Consider the following 27,582-nt stretch of genomic DNA (forward strand, 5'->3'; position numbering starts at 1 on the left):
CAGTGTTGTACACAAAAGATCAGAACCAACAGGAAGGCCACAAGACCCCAGAGGTGGACATGGAGCCATCTGTAGGGAATTCTGGGGTCCCATGTCCCTGAGGGCTTCCCTTTGGGGCTCAAAGGAAGACATGACTTGGTTCAGCTGGTAAAGAATCTGCCCGCAATGCGGGAGACCTGGGGTCGATCCCTGGGTTGGGAAGGTCCCCTGGAGAAGGGAAAGGTTATGCACTCCAGTATTCTGGCCTGGAGAATACCATGGCCTGTGTAGTCCCTGGGCTTGCAAAGAGTCAGACATGACTGAGCCACTGTCACATGTCCCTGAGTGTGGTCTGGAGGAGGCAGATCACAGTGGGACCTGCAGACACCCCTGGATTCTCATTGTGGCAGACAGGACGTACATGCTTGGTTCATATCAAGGGAAATGAAGAAAGTCATTATGTGTGACCCACAAGTCTGAAGTGGGAATTAGATAGTATGGGGAAAACAACTCTGACTCAGGAAAGAGGAGGGCCCTTATGTATTACACTGAACATGAATGTCTACCAGACTAAGAAAGCAAAGGCAGGGAGGGGCTGGCCTGCTGGGACCCTGCCCTACTGTCCCACAAGACACCAACCTCTTTGCTGCTGCCTGCCAGGCACTCCGGAGCCAGTTCTGTCCACCTGGGCCATCTCAGAGACTTCCAGTGGTGGCCACACTGAACTTCTGGTTGTACCTCGAGCTTCCAAAGAATTAAGATCGTAAGGCCTTTGCATCAGCTGTTCTGTCACTGACTGTCTTATGGTGGTTCTCTGGATTTATCTTGGTATTTACTCCTGGTCTAACGGTGGATCCTGTGTCTGTTTTGCTCTCCATTGCTTAGTTCAGTGTTGGGTCCCAGATCTATCTGGGTCTAATGGAGGTCCCTGTTTCTACCTGGGTCCCCATTTCTAGTCAAACGGGGCATTCCTGGATATGTCTTAGTCTGCATTCCTAATCTAATGGTGGAGCCCTGTATTTGTCTGGTGTCTGTATTTGTCTCCACTACTTAGTAATGGAGGATTCTGAGGTCTGTAGGTGGACCCCTGGATAGACCATGGTGTCCACTACCTAGTCTAATGGAAGATCCTCGACCATGGTGTCCACTACCTAGTCTAATGGAAGATCCCTGTGTCTATCATTGTCTGTACTGCTACCCGAATGTTGTCTATCTTGTTCTCCACTACCTATTTAAGGGTGTGTTTAGTCACTCCAGTCGTGTCCAACTCTTTGTGATCCCATGGACTGCAGGCATCAGATTCCTCTGTCCATGGGGATTCTCCATGGAAGAATACTTAGTATGTTGCCATGCCCTTCCCAACCCAGGGATTGAACCCAGGTCTTCCTCATTGCAGACAGATTCTATACCAACTGAGCCACCTGGGAAGCCCAAGAATACTGGAATAGGTAGCTTATCCCTTCTCCAGGGGATCTTTCCAACCCAGGAATCGAACCGGGGTCTCCTGCATTGCAGGTGGATTCTTCACCAGCTGAGCTACCAGGGAAGCCCTATGTTAAGGGCGGATCTCTGGATTTACCGTGGTCTGCACCCCTAAAGGATGGATCTGTAAGTCTATCTTGGTCACCGCTACGTAGTTGGATAAACTTAGTGATCCACCATTAAACCAGGACTGCGGTCCAAGACAGACCCAGAATCTTCCACACACCTTCCTCCAGCTTTGCAGGACTGGTCACCAGGAGCTGCCTTGGGAAGACCCCGCTGTGGATTCGGTAATCTTAGAGCTTCCTCAGCATTTCCTGGGCCTGGGCGGGGTGCTGCGCCTGGGCTGGGCGGGGTCCTAGAGAGAGGAAGGGGCGGGCCGCAGCTCTGAGCCTAGCCAGGGGCCCCCTCTAAGGGGGCTGGGCAGGAGGAGTCAGGAGAGCGCAGGACCCCTCAGTGTGGTGTGTGAGCCTAGGGCCAGACCCTGGAGGGCTGAATCCTGCCCCCACGACCCGGGGGTCCTCACTGAAGAAGCACAACATCGTCACCCACCACAGAGGGCCTGACCCAGTGACACAGATGGGGATCACATGTGCTACTCACCGAGGACACCTGGGCTGGGGAGGACCCTGGTGGTCGGAGGGGCAGGGACTGAGAGCAACGCCTGCGCAAGTCCCTGGAGCGAGACTTTCCGCTCCGCGACTTTCGCCCCCTCGGGGCCGACGGCTCCTGCGAGGTCGGCCCCGCCCTCTGCCCTGCGAGGGCGCGTCCCGGCCGCCCCGCCCACGCTGGCCCCTGCGCGGCAGTCCGGCCCAGCGCCGCGGAGGGCGCGGGGATGCGCGGGGCGGCGGCGACCCTCCGCCGCAGGGCGAGGCCCGGGGGGCGCAAGGGGAACGCCATGCCCACCCCCGGGAACGGCACAGGTAAGGGCAGAGGCTGCGGGCCTCGGGTGGGGTTCTGCGCCCATTACACAGACGGGAAAGGTGAGGGGCTGCGTGCACAGCTTTGGGCGGGAGCGGGGGGCGGTGGGCTGCACTCTGCCGCTGGGAGGTGCACACCCGGCGGTTAACGCCCCCCCGCCCCGGCCCTCTCCGCAGCCCAGCGGGCGCCCCAGCGGGCGCCCCAGCGGAGCTGAAGCCCGGCAGCGAGTGCCCAGAAGCTAGGCGGCTGCGTTTAGCCGCGCGCCAGCCCAGGTGTGCGCCCTTTCCCAATGGGGGCCGCCTCGGGGTGATGCGAGGGCTGGCTGCGCGACGGACGTGGGGAAACCGAAAGCGGCCTTACCTCGGGGAGATGCTCGGGTTCCTCGGCTAGCTCCTCAGCCCCACTTTACAGGTGGGGAAACTGAGCTTGAGAGAGAAGAACGACAGTCGAGCCTGGTGTGTGGCTCCGGGGTCTCCGAAGGCTGACTGTTATCGTAAATGTTTGATTTCTGGATTGTTCTGTAGGAGGTTCGTCTTTCTGCCCGCCGTCGGTGTGGGGAAAGCGTCCGAAGCCAGGGGTTCGAATGTCCGCTTTAAATTTAATCCTTTTAGAAACACAGATAAACCCAGACGTTGAGCCCCAGATGTTCCCGGAGGCTCATTGAGGGCACACCGTCAGCTCCCCTCTAAGCCTGAGGGTCTCTGCACACCTGTGCCCCAGGCCAGGCGCTGAATTGTACGGGTGGAAGCCGGGCCTAGAGGAGCAGCCTGGCACAGGACACACCCCATTGGGCATGCAGCCACTCAAGCTTAAAACAGTGACACCTGCCACCTTGGGAGGAATGACGGCTCTGTCTCAGATGGGAAAACAGGCCCAGCGAAGTCATTCTCTGAGCAGAGGCGTGTGGCTTGGTGGTGTGAAAGCCAAGACCTGAGACTTGCACCTGGCCTGGTGGGGTGGGTTTTTCTTTTAACTCCCTCTGGTAGCCTGATGTCCCGTCCCGAATTTAGTGTTTCAGTGCGTGTGAAAAGAGGATAATGTGTGTGCGAGTTGTGCAGCACTGCCTGGGGAGGTGAGTGTCCACTGTGAGGCACAAGGACTTGCCCAAGATCAGCCAAGGAGAGCGAGGGGGAGACTCTGGCTGCATACAAAAGACTGTTTTCAGAGAACTGTCCTGGGAGAAAGGGGGTCTCAGAGTCCAGTTCTTGCCGTCTATCTAGCCTGCCAGGCCTGGCCCCAGCCCTGCTACCCTGGGGGTCCCAGCCTGTGAATCTTTCCCAGGAATTTGGGGCTGGAGCCCCCCAACTTGGGGTACGTCACTATCTGTGTGCCTCAGTTTCTCCATATGCTAAGTGGTGGGCCTTGTATACCTGCCCAGGCGTGTGGGAGCCAGGGAGGTCCCAATGCACCCACCCTCACCATGGTTCTGTCCCAGGATATCATGGTTGTCTGGGCTCCTCCACTGCTCTGCTCCATAGCCCCAGTATCTTGGGCTGTGAAATGGGCACGCACCTCTCATGGGGCAGGAAATGATGGGTATGGGGGTCTTTAGAGACAGTTTGACACTATCTAAAACACAGGAATGGGATGGGTGTTTTTCTTGCAATCTGTACAATGGGTACATTATTCTGCTCTTCCTAGAGGAGCTATACAAATCCAACCAGACAGACACAGAGTCCTAGGATTCTCTCCTCATCTCCCATGCACAGCAGGGAGGGGCAGACAGGGGGAGGCTGAATTGGAACAAGGCCTTAAATCTTTGTTGAATGGCTGACTGGGAGGCTGCCCTCCCACTGGCCTTGTTCCCAGGGCAGCTCCAGCACTCCTTGATGGAGGAGATTGTCCAGGAACATGGCCCTGCAAGAGGAATAACTCGGGGTTTCAGTGGCCGGAGATGATCCATACCCCTGAGAGCGGGCAGTAGAAGGGCTGCAGGGGTGGATGAGGACGTGCTCTGTGGGCGTCCCCTTGGCTTCACTCCTGCAGGCCAGCCCCACAGCCAGCCTGGGCCCGTTTCATGAAAAGACCAAAACCTGGAGGGAGTGGGTGGGCATTGGTCTCTAAACAGGGCCTCTGTGCCCCTGAGGCCTGGCTCTGGTCTCCCACCAGGGTACACACAGAGCTGCTGGATGAAAGAGGCTCTCTGGAGCCTCAGTGTTCTCCCCTGAGAGATTCAGAGTGGAGGGGATGGGGGCACAGGGCTTGCGCTCTTACTGGATTGGAATTAACTTGGTCATATGCTGGAGGAGGATGTACATTTCTCATGTGTAAGCTGACCTGCTGTCAGTGGACTGCCTGGGAGCCCCAGGTCTGAACTGGAGCCAAGGACCAGAACTGCAGTAGTTCTGAACCCTGTGCCTGCTTTAGGACACGCAGCCAGGGCGTGGGCCTCCTGCACGTGGCTGTCCCCGCTGCTGGGGTCTTGTGGGTGGGAGTGAGGGGCAGTTGACTCTCCATAGAGTACCTGTGCACCCGTACCCCTCATCCATTTTGATTTCTCTTTGAGAAATCCCTCCTGTGGGTTCCTCTTTCCACTTGAGGATACTGAGACTCAGAACAAGGAAGTGACTTTCCAGTCCCACAGTGACCCAGCCCCACAGTGGGTGAGTCCAGGAGCCTGCTTCCCCCATCTCCTCATTGTCCCTGTTGTCCGCAGCCATGGCCAGCATAAAAGGTTAACTTATTTACCTCCCAGTGGATGAGGTCAGGCTGTGTTGGCTCCAGGAAGGAGGATAGGAGGGATGGTCCTGTGGTCCAAGGTTCCAGATAAAAGATTAACAAGCAAGGATTGTTCTTATCCCCACTGGCCAGGCAGGCTGGGGGAGGCATGGGCTGGAAGGACAGGGTGTGCAGGCCAGGCCGTACACCCACTGTGTGTTTGAGGGTGGGAGAGAGCGTTGCCTGGCGCTGGGGAGTGAGTCGGGGGAGTTGGATGCACACCGGATGGGCAGATCTGCCTCTCCACTGTCCAGTGAGTTTATAGGGTTTGCTTTTGTTTTGTATCTTGCCTGCATCAAATCCATTCCTTTTGGTTTTTTTTCTGTTGTTTTTCCTCTTCTTTGAGATTTATTTGTACATAACGAAAAAAAGATGAGTTCATATAGGGTGCAGAGAAAAAAATGCACCAAAGATTGAGGAGTGCAGGGGTCCAGCCAGAGGAGGGCTGGGGGAATGCAGCGTCCAGTGTGTGAGTTGGGCCGCAAGTGGGCAGGGCCAGGCTCCAGGGCTGAGTGGGGCTGGAAGGGAAGGACAGCTGGGAGTTGAGGGTAGGGTGGAGACCAGGCCTAGGAAGGATATACAGGGGCAGCTGGGTGTCGGTGAGGATTTTCAGCAGGGGATGGGGGAAGTGGGATTTGCCTCTTAAACACCATGTGTAGGGTGGGACTATTGGGGCCCCAACTAGAGAGTCTGGGTGTCTCCAGGCAGTGGAGGGTGTAGCGAGGAATGTGAGAAAAGGCTGGGTTTGCAGTGGTTAGGGGATGCCTCTGGAATGTCTCTGGAGCCAGCTGGTGGTTTCTTGGAATATCTTTAGAAGATGGGTAGACTGAAGCCCTCATTGTCCTCTGACGCTGTGCCACCTTCCTGCCCCATCTGGCCTGTGTGTCACAAGTTGGGTAGAAAGGTCTGGTGGGGGGTACTGCCAGTGTGTACCTGGGGCCTTCAACAGGTCTGTGGACCTCAGTTTCCTCATCTGGAAAATGGGCCCAGCCCAAAGTGTTTGCTAGCCTTCCAGGCCCAGAGAAGGGATACAGGACATCCCGTTGGAGTAACGGGATGGCAGATAAAGGTGTCTTGGCAGAGTGTCGTGGTCTTGGGGAAGACTTGGGTCTGAGTCTGGGGGTAGCAGGTGTAGGTATCCTGGATACTGTGGACTTAGGATGGGGGATAGGAGCAGGTATTAAGCCTCCTCCTAGGGGCATTCCTGAGCTCCCAGGCACAGGTTTAAAGTCTCCAACAGGTGGCCCCACTCTTCCTATCACTGACCTGAAGAGTAGGTCACCCTATTTTGCAGGTTGGGAAACTGAATCTGACCAAGTCTAGGACCTAAGCCTAGAGGTGGTGGAGCAGGGTCAGACCTGGTGGAGAGGGGCTGGGGCTGAGAGGGTGGTCCTAGCAGACCAGGCCCACTTGGCTTCTCTGCCTTTGCCTCTCTGCTTGATTGGGCTCTCAGATTACTGGAGTTGAGCTCCTTGCCTCCCAGGTAGGGGAAGGTTCCATGATGTACTCACTGCAGGGAGGGGCCTTGGGCAAGGCTCATCTTCTCCCTGCTCTTATCAGAGTTATTTCCTCAGACCTTTCATTTTCATTTTTAAAAGAGGACCTGTTTTAACAATACACTTGTGCTTGAAGCAGGGGCTCCCTGCCTCTGATGGGTGTGAGACACCTGTATTGGCTGGCCAGAAATGCAGAGTGTGAAGCCACAGGTCTGGGGAGAGAGGCCATGACTTCTTTTAAAGTCCCCATTCTGAGTCTCTCGGTGGCCCTCCTGTCCCCAGCCGCGCAACATGTGTGGTAATGGGCAGTGGCATTTTCACTGGGCCTGGGCTGCGAATTCTCTTGGACCTTTCCCTTGAGTCTTCAGTTTGACGCAACCCTGGAGGCATCCACATGTCAGGCTTGTTCCCTTTCTGTGGCATCAGCCCTCACCCTCCCTCCTTGGTGAGATTCCAGGAGGCAGGACAGGCTCTGGGCCTCTTGTGGGGAGGGCTTATTTCTGTCACTGAAGCTATGTGAGCCCCTTGGGTGATGAAACAGCGGCAGTGCTTGTCTCAGGATTGGCATGTCACCATAGCGGAACCCAGCAGCTGTACAGGATGTGGCTGTTGACAGCCGGGCCCTTTCCCCACAACAGTGGTGGTTTCCTTGCTGGGTTGGGGTTGCATGTCATCTCAGTCAGACCCCGCCCAGTCTTGCCCACTGCAACCTTTACGGGTGAGTTGAGGACTGAATTGGTAACCTGCTCACCCCGCAGGTTGAGTGTGTCTGTAGAACCAGCCTGCTGCCTCAGTTTTTGAAACTTTTTCTTCTGTCTGTGACTCCCCATGCCAGGGCCATCTAAGCTGGTAGTGCAGGATGTGGCCTGGGCTCTGGGTAGGGAGATGGGCAGCTACCCCCTGGGGGATATGAGACAGATAAATTCAACAGTGATGCCTAAGACTTTCTCTCCACATTAAAAATTTTTTTAAACATACCACAGAGGAAAGAATTTATATCCACACATCCCTCAGCTCTATCCTACCCTTAACTTTTCACCAGGCCTGCTTCATCTCTTGCCATCTCTTTGTCCCTCCCTCAAAGCATCTTATTTTTTTGATAAAGTTCTAGTTGCATCTTTAAAGGATAAACACAGGTTTACCCCTTCCTCCTTTTATTTGCCAGGTGTTGGGAAGACAAGTGCCCACGAAGCTCCTACCCCTGCTGATCCCTTCCAAAAGGCCCTCCCTTCTCCAAGGGCCTCATGGGGCTGGGGAGAAAGAAGGTGCTTAGCCACAGAAGAATGGAGAAGTGGCAGCTCTAAATTGGGGACTGGGAAGTGTTGGTTTCCGGTGACCCTGGGGAAGGGGCCATGTGGCTGGCCTGTGGCCGCCCTGCTATGTCTGCCCAGTTCCAAACCCCCCGTCCACTTCCCTGGCTGGAAGGACCACACATGTCCAAGTCCGCAGATCCTGAAAAAGAAAAGAGATTTCTCCTGGAGGAGTGCTGATCACAACTTTCAGATGTTAGGTTGTCTGTTCACGCATTTGTACATTCATTTCTCCTTTGGCACCTGTGGAAACACAGTGTGATGATTAAGGGCCTATATGCTGGAATCAAGAGTACTACTGTACTACTCTGTACAGTACTGAGTACTCTGTAGTACTGAACCTCTGTACTACTGAGAACTGGGTGACCCAAGGCCAGTGAGGGTAATCAGGAAATGTCTGACTGGCGGCTCGAAGTCGATGCTGTGTCCTCCTTGCGCTGCCTCCCTGGGACTCCCAGCTCAGCCTGCTTACCCCTTCCTTCCTGCAAGCACCTGCCTGCCCCTGCTGCAGGGGAGGACTGCCTCTTAGGTCTTCCGGGCTGTGCCCTCTGCCCCGCCCCTTTTCCCACACTCTCACTAACCTGGTGGGCTGGTTTTTCTGAACTAGACCAAGCCAAAAGTAATAAGCTTCAAATTCACACTTCTTTGATTGAGATAAATATTTCCCCTGAATTTTTCTAACAGGCTTTATTGAGGTATTATTCATGTGCCATACAATTCACACGCTTAAATTGTATATTAAAAGTGTACAACTCGATGGGTTTTAGTCCATTCAGATACGTACAACTATCACCACAGTCAATTTTAGGACATTTTCCTCACCCCAAAAGGAAGCCCCGCATACCTTAGAGTTCACCTCCCAACTTTCCCTCTCCCTTGCCCCAGACAACCACTGACCTGCTTTCTGTCTCTATAGATTTGCCTGTTGTAGACATTTCATATGAATGGAGTTATACACTATGTGGGTTTTGTGTGACTGGCTAGTTTTGAAGGTTCATCCGTGTTGTAGCACGTCAGTTCTTCAGATAATATTCCGTGGTAAGGGTGGAGCATACTTTAGCTCACCGTTTACCAGTTGATGAACACTTAGGTGGGTTCTACTTTTTGGCTATTATGAATAATGCTGCTAATGAACATTTGTGTTCAGGTTTTTATATAGACGTGTTTTCCTTTCCCTTGGGTATATTGCTGGGAGGAGCATTGCCGCATCATTTGGGAGTGCTCTGAAAACTGTTAGAGAAACTGAGAAGTGGCTGCCCCATTGACATTCCCAGCTGCAGTGTGTGAGGGCGCCAGTTTCTTTACATTCTTGGTACACCTGTTATTTTTCTCATGTGTCTTTTTCATGGTATACATGAAAAAGTACCTCCCGGTGGATTTGGTTTGCATTTCCCTGGAGCTAGTGATGTTGAGCATCTTTTCATGTGTTTGTTCGTGGCCACTGGTTTATCTTTATAGAGAAATGTCTGTTCATATCTTTTGCCCATTTATAAATTAGGCTGTCTTTTTATAAGTCAGTATAATAATTTATACACTCTAAATGCAATCCCTTTTCAGACAAATGCTTTTGTAAATATTTTCTCCCACTCTGAGGGTTGTCTTTTCACTTTCTTGATAGTATCCTATAAAGCACAAATTTTTTCATTTTAGTGAAGTCCAATTTATCTGTTTGTTTTGTTGTTTGTCTTTTGGTAATCATTGAGAAACCATTGCCATTGGAAGGTCAGGAAGATTTACCCTTATGTTTTCTTTTAAGAGTTTTTATGGTTTTTATCTGTTATATTGAGATCTTTGATTCATGTTAATTTTTTTATATGATATAAGGAGAGGTCCAACTTTCTCCTTTTGCATGTAAGTATTGTTTTCGTGGCACCAAATTGTTGAAAGACTATTCTCGTCCCATTTGATTGTCTTGGCATCCATGTTGAAAATCAGCTGATTGTAAATAGGAGTTTATGTCTTGAGTTTAAGCTCTTGCATTGGCCTGTATGTCTGTCTGTATAGCAGTGTCCTCTGTTTTCATCACCATAGCTTTGTGATAAAATTTGAACTAAGGAAGTACAAATCCTCCAACTTTGTTCTCCTTTTTCAAGATTGTTCTGTTTGTGCTATTCTAGGTCTTTTTGCCTTTCCTTATGAATTTTGGATCAGTTTGTCAGTTTCTGTGAAGGTAGCAGCTAGGACTCTGATAAGGGTTATGCTGAATTTGGGTTATGCTGAATAAGGGTTAAGCTGTTAAGTGAGCAGAGGAGCATTGCCATCTTAAACCATACTAAGTCTTCTGACCCCCTAGTATGTCATGTATTTCTGTTTTTTTAGGTCTTCTTTAATTTCTCTAAACATGCTTTGTAATTTTTAATTTCAGTTTTACCTGAACTTCTTTAGTTAAATTTTGTTCCTAAGTAGTTTATTCTTTTTGATGCTCTTGTAAATGGAATTTTTTTCTTAATTGCATTTTTAGTTTGCTCATTGACACTGTACTGAAATACAATGGATTTTTGTGTATTGATCTTGTATACTGTAATCTTGATGGACTCATTTATTAGTTCCTATAGATTTTTTTATCAGATTCCTAGGGATTTTCTAGATATAGGATCATGCCATCTAATAGAGAAGCTTTGCTTCTTCCTTCCTAATGTGGATACTGTTTAATTTTCTTAATTAATTGCTCTGCTCACTAGTTTGGGACCATTTCCACTTTTTTCTTCCTAATGTAACCATTTTTTCTGTTGTGACTTCTCCAGCACCACAATTCAGAAGCATCAATTCTTCAGCGATCAGCTATGCAATATTGTTCTTTACAGCATTGGACTTTACTTTCACCACCGGACGGATCCACAGCTGAGTGGCGTTTCTGCTTTGGCCCAGCCTCTTCATTCTTTCTGGAGTTTTTAGTAATTGCCCTCTGCTTTTCCCCAGTAGCATATTGGACACCTTCTAGTCTTGTGGGCTCATCTTCCGGTGTCATACCTTTATGCCTTTTCATACTGTTTTTGGGGTTCTTGAGGCAAGAATACTGGAGTGGTTTGCCATTTCCTCCTCCAGTGACCCACTTTTGTCAGAACCCTTCACTATGATCCAAGTGTGTAAGTGCTGTTTATGTAAGAAAGATGCTCTGTTACGTGTATGTTGCAAATACCCACACTCCTTTGTTCTGCTGTTGATTAGGACTCTTGAGCTGTGTGTCAATCCTGTCTGTGGGTTCCCTCTCTATCTGTGGGTGCTGGGCGGGTCAGCCACCTCTCCAAGCTTGGTTGCTCATGTTAAAATGATATAATGACTGTTGTCCTCTGCAGATAGTTGAGTGCCATATGAGGGCAGGAATTGGGGTCCTTCTTGACCAGATGTTTCTACCAGCTATTGTGAGTGTGACACCAACGGTGGACCTCTCAGACAGGGAAGCCCAAATCTTCCCAGACGTGTGGTTTACATGACAGCCATGGGCTAGCACCCTTCCACCCCGTCACCCTCAGCATGTCATCCAGCCTTGCTGTGCTTCAGTTTCCCCATCTGTGAGGTGGAGATGGGTGGTCTTCTCATATGGCTCCAATATAGTGAACCATCCATTAAGTGCCCAGTGTTGTTTGTGTTCCAGTGGTCAGTCCCCACTCCCACAAGGACCCCTCAGGCACAGAGTCCTCCCTCCAGCCTTTTAGCCTGATTAGGCACCCGCCAGATTCTAGGGAGGGTGGGGCTAGGGGGTGGACGAAATGCAGCTTGGCCAACCTCACCCAAATGATGTCTCTGAGTGTTTCTGCCCCACACCATGGGTCTCAGACAGCCTTGGCCTCCTTGAGGGCAGAATGCAGGCCTGAGGCTGAAGCCTCTCTGTCACTAACACCCTCACCCTAAGTGGGGCGGGGCCAGCAGGTTCATGCAAGAGGCGGCCTGACCTTCTTGAGCCTCGATTTCCCTTCTGGACAGGGCTGGTTGTGTGCAGACATGTGAGGTGCTATCACGAGGCATATGAGTGCATGTGTGTGACCCTCCTGAGTGACAGCCATGGCCCTTTGGGCAGTCGCAGGCATGCTTTGTCCCCACAACCTGTATGACACAGTGTCCCATGAGTTCCACAGTGGACCCCCTGTGGGGCTGCTTCCAGGTGGGTGTGGATTTTGGAGGACTCTCCAGCCTACTACATATGTCCTGGGTATGTATTTTGAAAACAGAACTCACAGAGTTTGCTGGTGAATTGGTTATGGACTGAGAAAAGGAAGTCCAGGTCGGTTCTAAATGTGAGGGCTAGAGCAAGTAAAGGATTGAGGAACTGGTGGCTAACATCATAGTTAGAATAGGGGAGCCAGGTGATGAGCAGGTTGGCCAGGGCAGGAGCTTGGCTGGGTGTGGCAGGCTGAGTGGGCTTTAGGACACCTATGCCTGGTGCCCAGGGCACGGTCCTAGCTGGAGGCATCCCATGGGGGTCAGGTGCAGCATTGTCTTAGGTTGGTGTGGAATAACAGGGTCCTCAGTCTGGGCAGTGCTAGCCCCTGTCCCAGTCCCCACCCTTGCTCCCACCTAGCAAGGGAGTTGAACATGGATGCTGCCTCTGGTCAGTGTTGCCACAGACACAGGCCAGACAACCAGCTCAACCAGTCTCCCTTTTGTCTGAGGCTAACCACTTTATACACCAGCAGTACAATCAGATGGAGAAGGAAACGGCACCCCACTCCAGTGTTCTTGCCTGGAGAATCCCAGGATGGTGGAGCTTGGTGGGCTGCCATCTATGGGGTCGCACAGAGTCGGACACGACTGAAGCAACTTAGCAGCAGCAGCAGTACAGTCAGAAAGTTCCAGAAAAGCAGAAGGAAGAGCCTCTTGCACCTCAAGCACGAGTAGGCATGCTCTGGAACATCAGTAGCCACTTCATTCCATATTCTTGAAGGCCAGAAGCAACACACACATCCATCTGTCAGCAGGAACAGGGAAGCACGCAGGGCATCCACACCGTGGTGCCCTGCTCCACTGTAAATGCGGACAGCTTGCCAACACACGCAGCACAACACCTCTCTCGTGCTAAGCAAGGGAAGCCAGACACGAAGGACACATGATCACACGTGTATATTGAGAGGGTAGGCCCAGAGCCTCCTGTGTGCTTCAGAGTCTCTGCCCTACAGCATAGGAACTGTGCTACTTCAGGAAATGGTTAAACCACTGTGTGCCTCAGTTTGCTCCCCTGTCAAATGGGGAGGTATTTTGTGGATTGATGAGTTAATGCATGTAAAGCATTTAGAACAGCGCACAGTAAATTCTGAATATGTCCTTATATAAGGACCTCATTGTAACACTTGAGGATATCATTGCTGGCATTCATGTCAGATGTACTTTGATTAACTGCACCGATGCCCACAGCTGGAGATGTGGGTGTAGACAGATATCTTGTTATAGAAATCCCAGCAGCAGATCATAAGTACTTACTTTGGCTAAATCTCAGATTTATATACAAGCATAAAGCTCTTAATACACTTTACCAAACTCTGTCCAGAAAGATTTGGGTCTGCACCCCCATCAGCAAGTCAGAGAGGAGTTGTTCCCAGGCCCTTGCTAAGTTCACATGTGGTTTTGTTTGTTTGTTTGTTTTTACGTTTTGCAAGTGGAGGAGTGAAAGATTAGCTCTCATTTGAATTAGTGTTTCTTCAGTTACTATGAGGGCTTCCCAGCTGGTGCTAGTGGTAAAGAACCCGCCAATGCAGGAGATACAAGAGACTTGGGTTCTATCCCTGGGTCAGGAAACTCCCCTGGAGAAGGGCATGGCAACCCACTCCAGTATTCTTGCCTGGAGGATCCCATGGACAAAGAAGCCTAGTGGGCTACAGTCCATAGGGTCACAAAGAGTCGGACGCAACTGAAGCGACTTAGCACACAGTTACTATGAAGGCAGGCATTTTCTCGTGTCTGTTAGCTCCTTGTTTCTTACGAGTAGCTTGCTCACCCATCAGTTCATTCTGTTTTACTTGGATGTTCAACTTTTACTGATGTGTTAAGATCTCTTTATAAATTATGGGTGTTGAACTTCTGTCCTGTGTTCTCCAAATATCTTTTCCTAATTTTTTCATCTGAATTTGCTTTTCAGTTATTGTTGTTGTTCAGTTGCTAAGTCGTGTCCAAAGCTTTGTGACCCCGTGGAGTGCAGCACGTTAGGTTCCCCTGTCCTTCTCCCAGAGTTTGCTCAAATTCTTGTCTATTGAATCAGTGATGGTGTCTAACCATCTGATCCTCTGCCATCTCCTTCTCCTTTTGCCTTCAATATTTCCAAACATCAGAGTCTTTGCCAACGAGTTGACTCTTTGCATCAGGTGGCCAAAGTTATTGGAGCTTCAGCATCAGTCCTTCCGATGAATATTCAGGGTTGATTTCCCTTAGGACTGAGTGGTTTGATCTCCTTGCAATCCAGGGGACTCTCAAGAGTCTTCTCCAGCACCACAATTCAGAAGCATCAATTCTTCAGTGATCAGCTATGCAATATTGTTCTTTACAGCACTGGACTTTACTTTCACCACCAGATGCATCCACAGCTGAGTGGCGTTTCTGCTTTGGCCCAGCCTCTTGATTCTTTCTGGAGTTTTTAGTAATTGCCCTCCACTTTTCTCCAGTAACATATTGAATGCCTTCTAACCTTGGGGGTTCCTCTTCCGGTGTCATACCTTTTTGCCCTTCATACTGTTCTTGAGGTTCTTGCAGTAAGAATACTGGAGTAGTTTGCCATTTCCTCCTCCAGTGACCCACTTTTGTTAGAATGCTTCACAATGACCTCCGTCTTAGGTAGCCCTGCACGGCCTGGCTCATAGCTTCATTGAGTTATGCAAGCCCCTTCTTCATGACAAGGTTGTGATCCATGAAGGGGTTTTCAGTTATTAGGGAATAACAAAAGTTTTATTTTTCTTTTCATGAAATCACATCTGTCAATCTCTCTCCTTCCTTTTTTTCCCTTTGATTCTGCCTTTCGAGCTGCACTTGGATAATAGTTGTCCTTTTGCTTTTATTGTCTTTAGATATGTGTTTCTTTTATCAACACCATGGTCTTCAGCACCTCTCAGTCCAGTTCAGTTCAGTCGCTCAGTTGTGTCTGACTCTTTGCAACCCCAGGAATCACAGCACGCCAGGCTTCCCTGTCCATCACCATCTCCTGGAGTTCACTCAAACTCACATCCTTCAAGTCGGTGATGCCATCCAGCCGTCTCATCCTCTGTCATCCCCTTTTCCTCCTGCCCCCAATCCCTCCCAGCATCAGAGTCTTTTCCAATGAGTCAGCTCTTCACATGAGATGGCCAAAGTACTGGAGTTTCAGCTTTAGCATCATTCCTTCCAAAGAATGCCCAGGGCTGATCTCCTTTAGAATGGACTGGTTGGATCTCCTTGCAGTCCAAGGGACTCTCAAGAGACTTCTCCAACATCACAGTTCAAAAGCATCAATTCTTCGGCACTCAGCCTTCTTCACAGTCCAACTCTCACATTCATACATGACCACTGGAAAAACCATAGCCTTGACTAGACAGACCTTTGTTGGCAAAGTAATGTCTCTGCTTTTGAATATGCTGTCTAGGTTGGTCATAACTTTTCTTCCAAGGAGTAAGCGTCTTTTAATTTCATGGCTGCAGTCACCATCTGCAGTGATTTTGGAGCCCCCCAAAATAGTCTGACACTGTTTGCACTGTTTCCCCATCTATTTCCCATGAAGTGATGGGACCAGATGCCATGATCTTCGTTATCTGAATGTTGAGCTTTAAGCCAACTTTTTCACTCTCCTCTTTCACTTTCATCAAGAGGCTTTTTAGTTCCTCTTCACTTTCTGCCATAAGGGTGGTGTCATCTGCATATCTGAGGTTATTGATATTTCTCCCGGCAATCTTGATTCCAGCTTGTGCTTCTTCCAGCCCAGTCTTTCTCATGATGTACTCTGCATATAGGTTAAATAAGCAGGGTCATAATATACAGCCTTGACGTATTCCATTTTCTATTTGGAACCAGTCTGTTGTTCCATGTCCAGTTCTAACTGATGCTTCCTGACCTGCATACAGCTTTCTTGAGAAGCAGGTCAGGTGGTCTGGTATTCCCATCTCTTTCAGAATTTTCCACAGTTTATTGTGATCCACACAATCAAAGGCTTTGGCATAGTCAATAAAGCAGAAGTAGATGTTTTTCTGGAACTCTCTTGCTTTTTCAATGATCCAGCGGATGTTGGCAATTTAATCTCTGGTTCCTCTGCCTTTTCTAAAACCAGCTTGAACATCAGGAAGTTCACGGTTCACGTATTGCTGAAGCCTGGCTTGGAGAATTTTGAGCATTACTTTACTAGCATGTGAGATGAGTGCAATTGTGCAGTCGTTTGAGCATTCTTTGGCATTGCCTTTCTTTGGGATTGGAATAAAACCTGACCTTTTGCAGTCCTGTGGCCAGTGCTGAGTTTTCCAAATTTGCTGGCATATTGAGTGCAGCACTTTCACAGCATCATCTTCCAGGATTTGAAATAGCTCCACTGGAATTCCATCACCTCCACTAGCTTTGCTCATAGTGATGCTTTCTAAGGCCCACTTGACCTCACATTCCAAGATGTCTGGCTCTAGGTGAGTGATCACACCATCATGATTATCTTGGTCGTGAAGATCTTTTTTGTACAGTTCTCCTGTGTATTCTTGCCACCTCTTCTTAATATCTTCTGCTTCTGTTAGGGCCATACCATTTCTGTCCTTTATCAAGCCCATCTTTGCATGAAATGTTCCCTTGGTATCTCTAATTTTCTTGAAGAGATCTGTAGTCTTTCTCATTCTGTTGTTTTCCTCTATTTCTTTGCATTGATCGCTGAGGAAGGCTTTCTTATCTCTTCTTGCTGTTCTTTGGAACTCTGCATTCAGATGCTTGTATCTTTCCTTTTCTTCTTCGCTTTTCGCTTCTCTTCTCTTCACAGCTATTTGTAAGACCTCCCCAGACAGCCATTTTGCTTTTTTGCATTTCTTTTCCACAGGGATGGTCTTGATCCCTGTCTCCTGTATAGTGTCATGAACCTCAGTCCATAGTTCATCAGGCACTCTATCTATCAGATCTAGGCCCTTAAATCTATTTCTCACTTCCACTGTATAATCATAAAAGATTTGATTTAGGTCATATCTGAATGGTCTAGTGGTTTTCCCTACTTTCTTCAATTTAAGTCTGAATTTGGCAATAAGGAGCTCATGATCTGAGCCACAGTCAGCTCTCAGTCTTGTTTTTGCTGACTGTATAGAGCTTCTCCATCTTTGGCTGCAAAGAATATAATCAATCTGATTTCAGTGTTGACCATCTGGTGATGCCCATCCATGTGTAGAGTCTTCTCTTGTGTTGTTGGAAGAGGGTGTTTGCTGTGACCAGTGTGTTCTCTTGGCAAAATTCTATTAGCCTTTGCCCTGCTTCATTCCATATTCCAAGGCCAAATTTGCTTGTTACTCCAGGTGTTTCTTGACTTCCTACTTTTGCATTCCAGTCCCCTATAATGAAATGGACATCTTTTTTGGATGTTAGTTCTAAAAGGTCTTGTAGGTCTTCATAGAACCATTCAACTTCATCTTCTTCAGCGTTACTGGTTGGGCCATAGACTTAGATTACTGTGATATTGAATGGTTTGCCTTGGAAACGAACAGAGATCATTCTGTCGTTTTTGAGATTGCATCCAAGTACTGCATTTTGGACTCTTTTGTTGGCCATGATGGCTACTCCATTTCTTCTGAGGGATTCCTGCCCATAGTAGTAGATATAATGGTCATCTGTGTTAAATTCACCCATTTCAGTCCATTTTAGTTCGCTGATTCCTAGAATGTCGACGTTCACCCTTGCCATCTCCTGTTTGACCACTTCCAATTTGCCTTGATTCAGGGACCTAACATTCCAGGTTCCTATGCAATATTGCTCTTTATAGCATCGGACCTTGCTTCTATCACCAGTCACATCCACAACTGGGTATTGTTTTTGCTTTGGCTCCATCCCTTCATTCTTTCTGGAGTTATTTCTCCACTGATCTCTAGTAGCATATTGGGCACCTACTGACCTGGGGAGTTCCTCTTTCAGTATCCTATCATTTTGCCTTTTCATACTGTTCATGGGGTTCTCAAGGCAAGAATAGAATACTGAAGTGGTTTGCCATTCCCTTCTCCAGTGGACCACATTCTGTCAGACCTCTCCACCATGACCCGCCTGTCTTGGGTAGCCCCACAGGGCATGGCTTAGTTTCATTAAGTTAGACAAGGCTGTGGTCCTAGTGTGATTAGATTGACTAGTTTTCTTTGAGTATGGTTTCGGTGTGTCTGCACTCTGATGCACTCTTGCAACACCTACCATCTTACTTGGGTTTCTCTTACCTTGGACTGGGGTACCTCTTCACGGCTGCGCCAGCAAAGCGCAGCCGCTGCTCCTTACCTTGGACGAGGGATATCTCCTCACCGCCGCCCCTCCTGACCTTGAACGTGCAGTAGCTCCTCTTGGCCCTCCTGCACCCACGCAGGCACCACTCCTTGGACCTGGGGAGCACCTCTGGACCTCAGCGCCTCTAGATTTCACTTAATGTAGGGATTACACTTCAGCCACGTGGATGCCACTGTCCCTTGTCTGGGTAGCTGTGTGACCTTCTCCAGAGCACACATGGTCGTTGGGTCAGGTGAGGTCTCCGGCCAAGCCCCTGCCCCAAGGGTGGGGTCTCACGTTGTCTCCCCTCTCTTCTCTCCTAGGCATGTGTGTGCAACTGCAGCAGCCCCTGCAGGGCACCTTCCAAGTACTTCGTGGGGACGGCACTTCTGTGGGGACTGTCATCGTGTTCCACTGCCCCTCAGGCCACCAGATGGTGGGGTCTGGCCTCCTCACCTGTGCCTGGAAGGGGAACATCGCTGAGTGGTCTTCAGGGACCCCCATGTGCAAGAGTGAGGCCCATTCTGCCTGAGCTGCACCCAACTCAGCAGTGCCCCCTGGGGGGAGTGCTGATTTTGTCACATGGGTGGCATGGGTGTCCACAGAGAAGGTTCCATGGGTGTCTGTGTAAGGTCCTGTTCCCAGGGCTGGTGGTCCCTTGGGGCTCCATGTCTGCAGTGTAGACTCAAGTTCTAGTAGCTGCTTCAAATTCTAGCGCTGCCACTGACTTGGCCTGTCATCTCCAAGAGGTGACTCATGCGTCTGAGTTAGCATTTTATTTTATCTGTTAAGCAGAAAACTGCATTCATCCATGTGTTATTTCATGCACAGATGCAGCAAACCTTAATAGGATATTCCATGTGCCAAGAATTCTAGGCTTGGCCGTGGTGCTCAGTTGGAAGAGGAGATGGTTTTCTGTATTTGCTATACAGGGTGTTGAAGGATAATACCTAGCACAGCATTTTCCAAAGTGAGGCTACATATGTTGTGTTAATGTGTATTGTGCATTGAAAAGGGCTCTATAGTCAATATAATTCAGGAAAGACTGGGTTAACAGGCAGCAGGAATTCTCAGAGCCTTTAAAATACTCATGTGATGGTTGAATCTCTGAGGAGAGTGTCTCTTAGGATTAGACTCCAACAAGAGATAGAAACCCAAGATAATGAGGGTTACCAAAGTAATGGGGGATTATGAGAGGTTTTTCTTGCCTCTGGTCCTCAGCATGGGCAGTCGAAGGCTTGTGTAGTGCCCCGTGGTGGGGACCCAGGCCTCTTCCATAGTGTGGCTCTGTTGGGCATGACCTCAACTGCATGATCCATGTAGTTGTTAGAGGATTAGTTGCAGGGCAAGAAAGGCTCTTAGAAGTTGTCCCACACCCCTGCGCCTCTGTTCACCACTGGCCAGAATGTGGTCATGTGAAGGGAAGCTGTGAAATGTAGTCTTCAGTTGGGATGGCCAGGGTCCAGGCAGGGCAGAGGGACTCGGAAATGGAAAGTGTGATCTATCTATACTACACGGGAAAATATGCAGTGTTGTTCAAATTCGGATTCTCGGCCTCAATTTCAAGAACATCCTTTAGAACCTGATAGAACTAGTTCTTGGCACGTAACTAGTTCTTTGGCACATAGCTGATAATGTGCCAAAGGCCCTTTGACCCCAAACACTGAAAGTGAAGTCGCTCAGTCGTGTCCGACTCTTTGTGACCCTGTGGACTGTAGCCTCCCAGGCTCCTCTGTCCATGGGATTTTCCAGGCAAGAGTACTGGAGTGGGGTGCCATTTCCTTCTCCAGAGGATCTTCCCAACCCAGGGATTGAACCTGGGTCTCCCGCATTGTAGGCAGACGCTTTACCATCTGAGCCACCACTGTTTTCCTTTCTTCCACACCTTCCTAGAAAGTGACCTAAGAAGGCACTTAGGCCCGCAAAGGGTTTTGCCAGCTTGAGGCATTGTGAAAATAGACCATGTGTTGTCTACCGTTCTCTGTTCTCAGGAGTCTAGTCTACAGGGGATGGAGCCAAAGAGACCATCACTGAACTCCCTGTCAGAGCTTCCCCTAGTATGCCACCAAAAACTCCTACACACTCACCAAAACCCTGCTCAAATACCCGCTTCTTGGGGGCAGTCTTACCTGGCAGCCCTACCCCTACAACAGTTTTCACAGACCTTCATCTCGTCTGTCAGAAGCTCCCTGGCTTCCCCATGGAACAGGGCTCCCTGATGCCAGGCTGGGCCCAAGAGCTGGTCTCGTCTCCCTCACAGCTGTGCCCCTCTACGAAACCTTTGGCTTCAAGGTGGCCGTGATCTCCTCAATCGTCAGCTGCGCCATCATCATGCTCATGTCCATGGCCTTCCTCACCTGCTGCTTCGTGAAGTGTGTGAAGAGGAGTGAGCAGCGGCGATCCGACAGGTACGGTGACCTGTCACTGCTGTGGGCACCTGCTAGTCACGTCGGGACCCCTGGGGTGTCAGGGAATGGGGCTGCTGAGGTCTTGGCATCTTGCTGTTCACAGAGCATCTAGGCTGTGCAGGGCGCATGGCTCACTTGTTTGGTCTTTTGTAAGAGAGGTGACAGGTACACGCGGGATTTTCTCATTCTGCAGACTGTGCACACCCCCAGCGTATGCTCTGCTGTGTGTGGACGTGCAAGGCTGACCACACGATGGTTAACTAGGGCCTGCAGGTGGAGTCTGGCTCACCTCTACTTTTCTTCACAGAAATTTATCCTGTTTTTTTTGTGTGTGTATGGCGGGGTGGGGGTGGTATTTTTTTAAAAAAACAGTGGTAAAATATTTGCTACTGCTGCTAAGTCACTTCAGTCATGTCCGACTCTGTGCGACCCCATAGACGGCAGCCCACCAGGGTCCCCCATCCCTGGGATTCTCCAGGCAAGAACACTGGAGTGGGTTGCCATTTCCTTCTCCAATGCATGAAAGTGAGAAGTGAAAGTGAAGTCGCTCAGTCGTGTCCAACTCTTAGCGACCCCATGGACTGCAGCCTACCAGGCTCCTCCGTCCATGGGATTTTCCAGGCAAGAGTACTGGAGTGGGGTGCCATTGCCTTCTCCGGGTAAAATATTTACAACATAATAAAAGTTACCACACGAGCCATCTTTCAGTGCACAATTCGGGGGCATTAGTTATATTCACAGTGTTATACCATCTCTGGCTTGATTCATCACAAGAACTTTCCACCACCTGTCTTTGTAAGTAGTTTTTCTGGCACTTACTCATCATCCATGACTGCCTTCTCCCTACAGCAGCAGAACGGTACAGCCCTAAAATACTCACTCTTGGCCTTGCAGAGGCTTGCAGGTAGTGTCCTGGACACGCTCACACCTGAATGTCTTTCCCTCATCTCTCCCCAGGGCAAACCAACTGTGGCTCCAGCTGAGAAGGGAGGATTTGGAGACGGTACAGGCTCCCTACCTCGGCCTTAAGGGCCTCAACAGTGACAGCAGCATCAGTGGAGTGTCCAGGATCCAACCTGTCCAAGTGCACGACAATCACAGCTTCACCACGTGGGCATGGGCAGGGCAAGGAGGGCGGTAGGGCAGTGATAAGGGCAGGGGAGTGTCTGGCTTGGCCAGAGAACCTGGACACCAAGGGCACTCACAGTCCGCACATGCTGTGAGTCCAGGCCCACCAAGGCCCCAGCTCCCATCTGTAGGACAAGCTGATGGTCCTTCTGCAACCTGTGCCTGACCTGTACCCTAGTACCTGGAGCTGCCCTCCACTCCATGTCTTTATCTTGTCACCCCTTGTCCAGAGAAGGAAGCTTCTGGAAATGAGTATTACCCTTCACCAGGACCCACCGTGCCCTGTCAGTTTGCTCTGTCCTCCCGTCTGTCTCTCTGCTCCTCTGTCTCTCCGTTTCTGTCTCTCCTTGTCTCTTTCAAAATACACACACTTTTTATGAACCAGTACAAGGACATTTTTTACGTACTTTTTTTTTGACTCAAGGAGTCTAATCTTGGCTGAACATGGAGTGCAGATAGAACATCTCCCAGTGTTGTTACCAGCTTTGAGTGAGCACCCTCTGTCCCAGGGCCTCCCGGTCTCTGAGCTCCTTGCATCGGGTGGGATATTTGTCTTCAGTGGTGTTTCCCTTGGCACACTCGAGGCCAGTGGTCTCCTACAGACTCTGTATTCTGGACTGTCTTGGCGTTCCTGCATGACTCACTTGGGCAGCATTTCTGGTGCAGGTGCCCCATGGGTGGTGCTGGTGTGAATCACGGATGTAGGCTGGGCTATCACCCTGCAGGCATGAGGTCTGGGCCCTCTTGGCTGAGATGAGCCCGTTGTCAAGTGACAAAGACAGGATTCTGCTAAGGGTCACTCTGCTGCCCCTGTAACCCCTGACCTGTAGCCTTAGCATCCAGAGATGATTCAGCCAGAATCAGTTTTGGCCCTGGGGATTATGGAATAATGATTTTAATTCCATTGTGATTCTGCTGTTCCCTCTATGAGGAATGAAGATGGATTTTGTCTTATCCTTCCTTTCCTTTTCATTTTGTTTTGTTATTTTTTGTATCACTCTGAACTCATGGGTATTCTTTTCTCAAACTTAAAAAAAATTTTTTTATTTATGGCTGTGCTGGGTCTTCGTTGCTGCGCGGGAGCTTTCTCTAGTTGTAGCAGGAGGGGGCTACTCTCTGTTGCAGTACTCATGCTTCTCTTTGTGATGGCTTCTCTTATTCCGGAGCGTGGGCTCTCGGCTTGCTGGCGTCAGTCGTCGCAGCACCTCCTCTCTCGCACAGGATGTTCTGGCCCACTGAGTGCTTTCTCTGCCCTGCCCTGGCATCACAAGGGCAGTTTCTGCTCATTTCCTCAGGCCATCCCCACAGGAACCTCCCAGGGAGCCAGTTGCTTGAGCCTGACACCTCTCTGTGTGACAACTGCTCACGCCTCATTTTCCACCCATGTACAGTGAGGATTATGGTGGGCCTCACTTCTTGGCCCTGTTGAGGTGATACGAGTCAGTGGGTCGACTGGGCCCAGAGTATAGTTTCAGTGAGTGCCAGCCGTTGTTGTTAATTCTGCTCTTCTCCCTGGTACACACGTGAGGAAACTAAGGTGCTGGAGGTGGTGGCCTGTGCAGGAGTAGCAAGGGCCTGTCTGATCCCACGTCCATACTCAAAGTGCTGGGGCTGGCTGACTCCTGGAGTGGTAAGGCCTCTGGGAAGGAACTGACTTCCTAGCTCCTTCCCTTGAACTTCAGACACACATTAGGCCTACATCGTGGTGGCCATGGCAGGAATGCCACCTTGCACCCTTTCCACCTGACCTGACACGTTGTGTTGCCATGGTGGTCTGAGGCCCTGGAGCTTCACTCCGAATACTTCAAGTGCTGTGCTCAGATTTAGGTAAATGCCTGTACTTAGAGCTGTTTTTCTTTTTTGAGATGGCATTTTGGGACGATCCTAGGAACAGATTGTTTAGGTCAAATAAGTCTGAATATTTTTATTACCAAATTCTTTCTCCAGGAACCCAGCACCAGTTGAGCCATTTTTATAGCTAACCATTGCCAAACATTAATGATTTGTTTTCCATCACTTCCTTAGCAAGTGGGAGTTACATCGATGGTTTTCATCAGCATTTATTTGATTAACATTGAGAAAGAGCATTTTCTCCTGCCTTTGCTTACCAGTAGCATTGCTGGTTTTAGTCATTTTGGGTTTGCTCTGCTGAATTGCCTGATGTTTTTTCTCATCAATACTGGAAGCTTCGTGTACATTGTAGAAGAGATTCTTACCCATCAGCCAGCTGCAAGTACTTTCCTTTTTATTTTAGTTATTTTCAGATTATGTGCAGGATATGTTGGTAGTGCATATCCTTTTCATATAGTCATATTTGCTTGGCAGGTTTTGGAGCTTCTCCATTGCCCCCTGCCCTGTGACACCCTCTCCCCATTATAGACCTGTGACACACTGTCTATAGTTGGGAAGAGCCCCAATGGAATAGGGGAAGGACTTACTGCATTTCAGGATGTACCATTCTAGGCAAGGCCTAGATGCCCCAGTTCTCCCACTGATTGGTGGTGAAATCATCTTTAGTAAGGTGAGGTTTGCCCCTTGACCTTACTTTTCTTTCATAAATGCTTCCCAGCACTCACATTGTGCCAGGCACTTTTCTGAGCTTTTCCAGACATTACTTGTTCTAACCATAGGAGTAGGAACTATTTTTTTTATCCCATTTTGAGAAACTTGTCCAGAACAACACACTGCTAAGCATGAAGCTAGGTTTGAGGTCAGCTCCAAAGTCTAGCTCCAGAGTCAGTGGACTTGCTTACTAAGCTGATATTCCTTTCTGCTAATTAATTAATTTATTCACTCATTTATTGAACCAACGTAATTCCTACTACTTCCTAGAGCTTTCCTGAGGACTAGATGTGGGTGGGAACAGAAATCTGGGGAAGCTTCCTGGAAGAAGTGGTGCCTGAGGTGAATAGATTGGGAGAGCCTGTATTGGAGAGAAGCAAAGAGAGCATCTTAAGGGGAAGAAGTAGCCAGGCAGCCTCAGGCAGCAGAATCCAGTGTAAGTGGGTAAGAGCAGGACCAGGTGGACAAAGGCGGGGGCCAGGGTTTGCTCAGCTTGGAAATTGGGTGGGTTTGTGGCTTGGGGGCCCCACAAGGGAACTGAAGATCTAGAAGGTAGGAGATCTGGCCCCAGAGTGCCAGAGGAGAGCCTGGCAAGACCAAGGGTGTCCTCCAGAATGTTCCTGGGGCCCCAGTGTCCCTTCTCTGCCTAGGGCATGCTGTTTCCACATAGTTCACACTCTGATTAGCTTCCTTCCTCTAGAAAGCCCTAGGAAGGTAGGTGCGCTGCTCCTTGAGTCATCCCTCTTGTATGAAGGAGGGACCTGAGGCTCAGAGAGAGGCACCTATGGAGGGGCTCCTTGGGTGCAAGGCAGGAGGAAACAGCGGCCCCCACCTTGGGGCAACAATCTATCCCAGACCCATTGGAGACCAGGGCCTGGGTACCCAGCATGGGCGCAAAGTTGGAGTTAATTGGAGTCCTCACTCTTCCTCCAAGCTCACCCTTCCTCTTCCTGCAGAGACCTTGGCGAGGGTACCAGAGAGCTGGCCAGCATGGCCCGAGGTGTGGACAAGGACTTCTGGACCGCCAGTGGCCCCACCAGCTCACCCCGCGCCCAGGTGATGGTGCATACAGCAAGCCCAGGGCAGATCCCGCCTCCCTCCAGGCCAACTGTGATGCTCAGACAGCCTGCAGCCTATGTCCCAGGGTGACCAAAGCAGAGGCCCCAGCCTACCCTCCACAGCGGGAAGGCCAGGACGACCTACCAGCTGACACCTGCATCTAGACATGTGTCCAGCTCAAGATTGGTCAGTGAAACCAGTCTCCGGGCTTAGAGATCCCTCAAGGCATTGAGTTGGGGACCCTTTCAGGGGGTGACCTGTCCCAGGGGAGCCCAGGCATAGTTGTTTTTATAGACAGGGCTCCTTGAAACCACCACTGAGGTTCACAAACCCAGCTGCAGCCTCCCTGTAGTGAGGCCCCTTTGAAGAGACTGGAGGACATTTTAGGCACGTCTAGTTTTGCATAGCAGAGTGGAGGAGATGGCAGCAGACTCCTCACAGTTACAGCTGGCTGCCTTGTACCTACAAGCAGAGACCCAGCTGGGATGCTGCGTCCATTATCTGTAGAGTTGTGGTAAGGGGTATGAAATAAACAATTCTTTGAAAAACAATAAAGGTAAGAATTACTGTCTCAGGTTTCAATCCCTGTGTCTCAGAGCCTCAAGTGTAGCAGCATAAAACTGGAGTTTCTCGTTATTACAGCTGGGGATTCCAGGACCGCTGGGCTCTGCTGGCCACTGCTCACAGCGGCTCCTCCCATGTGCTTATGGTCGGCTGGGTTGCTGCCAGGAGTCAGCAGAGACCCATGACGTGGTGACCACCTCGAGTGGCCAGGCCCCCTCACATCATGGCAGCTGGTTTCCACAGTGCGAGTCCCAGGTACAAACCTTACCTTTCAGGGCCTCCGAAGTCATCCTCGGTCACTACTTCTGTGTTTCATTCAATGAGGGGAGGTACCTGGACTCCACTTCTCTCCTGAACCAGTTGAAATCTGACTTCTAGCTTTCTGAGATTTGGGGTGTGATTTGTCTGGCCATTGAGGAACCTCACTGGTGTTTGCTGTCTGAACTCTCCTGCTTCCTGGAGGCCCTGCAGTCACGCTTAGGCTGTAAGGAGAAGAGCCTGATGGAGAGCTGGTGGTCCTGAAAGAGCCTGTGCTACCCTGAAGCCACATTTGTCATGGTTTCCGTTACTAACAAATACATCTTGATACAGGTTACACAGGGCAGTCCATCTGTCCTGATTCATGTGGAAAGCCTCCAGCAGGGGGCACTTGGGTGGTTCCACATTTTCAGCTGCTACATTGGTGCCAACATCCTTTCTGGTCTGTGATGCTATTCCATCAAGTGGGTTCCAGTGAGGAATTCCGAGGCCAGAAGGTGTGTGTGGTTCTCCAGTGAGGGGAAGGTCATGCAGGGGCCACTGGGGGGCAAGCCCAGATCCCGCCCTCAACCAGATAGTGCAGCATTCATGCTGTGAGGTCCCTGGTAGACTCAGGCCCTCTCCAGCTTTTCCGGGAGGGGCAAGTAGTCGCCCTTGGCTGTGTGCCTCCAAGGGTCCTGTGGGCTCAACTTTGTGGGGCCAGGCAGGGGTGGAGGGTCCACCCTGATCCTGCAGAGTGTGATATCAGGGCACATGGATGCTGTCTGAAACCACAGGCCCTTCATGGGGGGCTTCAGCAGCTCTGTGCAAGGCTCGGAGTTCAGTCACAAATGCTAACTCCACCAGGCCCTCTCCATGTCCTTATCAGAGTGAGGTGGTGAGAAGCTGCCATGAGGGTTTGAGGGGGTGCCTTCAACAGGAAGTGGGTGCTTTGTCCCCAGTGCCTGGACCCTGGGCTACTGGAGCAGAGGACAGGAGGGATGGGGTGAAGTGGAGCCAGGAGGATGGCGCCACCCTGCTCCAGCTCTCAACAGCTGAGAGTTACGGGAATAGGTGTCTAGATGGCCCCGGGGTGCTGCAGGGGTGGGAAGGAAGTGACATGGTGCCCAGCTGGAGAGTGCTGACTGGACATCAGAGCCATTGCTCAGGAGAGCTAGAGGGCACAAGGCCTTTGTGGTGCAGCACGCGGGGCCCTGACCCGTCTACACCGTGGCCAGGAGTCTCAGCTGGATTGGGAGACAAGCTTGCCCAGGAGCAGGAAGAGAGCAGCATTTTTTCACAGGTGTTTTAGAGCAGAGGGCTTCACTCAGCACCAGAGGAGAAGCGGAA

The 27,582-nt window shown here is 50.2% G+C and overlaps 1 protein-coding gene across 1 annotated transcript; it reads left to right on the plus strand.

Annotated features, from left to right (window-relative positions):
- Positions 1 to 2,281: 2,281 nt before the first annotated feature.
- SUSD3 (sushi domain containing 3) lies at positions 2,282 to 25,930 on the plus strand. Its single transcript, XM_068974298.1, has 5 exons — positions 2,282 to 2,384; positions 18,598 to 18,786; positions 20,535 to 20,682; positions 21,640 to 21,792; positions 25,329 to 25,930. Exons 1-5 carry the CDS (start codon positions 2,297 to 2,299, stop codon positions 25,519 to 25,521), a joined length of 771 nt encoding a protein of 256 aa, XP_068830399.1. The 5' UTR covers positions 2,282 to 2,296; the 3' UTR covers positions 25,522 to 25,930.
- Positions 25,931 to 27,582: the final 1,652 nt, after the last annotated feature.

The sequence above is a fragment of the Capricornis sumatraensis genome, chromosome 6, assembly GCF_032405125.1.
Source record: "Capricornis sumatraensis isolate serow.1 chromosome 6, serow.2, whole genome shotgun sequence".
In the NCBI taxonomy this organism is placed as follows: Eukaryota; Metazoa; Chordata; class Mammalia; order Artiodactyla; family Bovidae; genus Capricornis; species Capricornis sumatraensis.

Bases quoted from the DNA above. Each gene is read 5' to 3' on its own strand.
- SUSD3 (XM_068974298.1), top strand. From the start codon at position 2,297: ATGCGCGGGGCGGCGGCGACCCTCCGCCGCAGGGCGAGGCCCGGGGGG. The intron at 18,787-20,534 runs GTGAGGCCCATT...TCTCCCTCACAG, and splicing joins AGGGACCCCCATGTGCAAGA to CTGTGCCCCTCTACGAAACC. The intron at 20,683-21,639 runs GTACGGTGACCT...ATCTCTCCCCAG, and splicing joins GAGCAGCGGCGATCCGACAG to GGCAAACCAACTGTGGCTCC.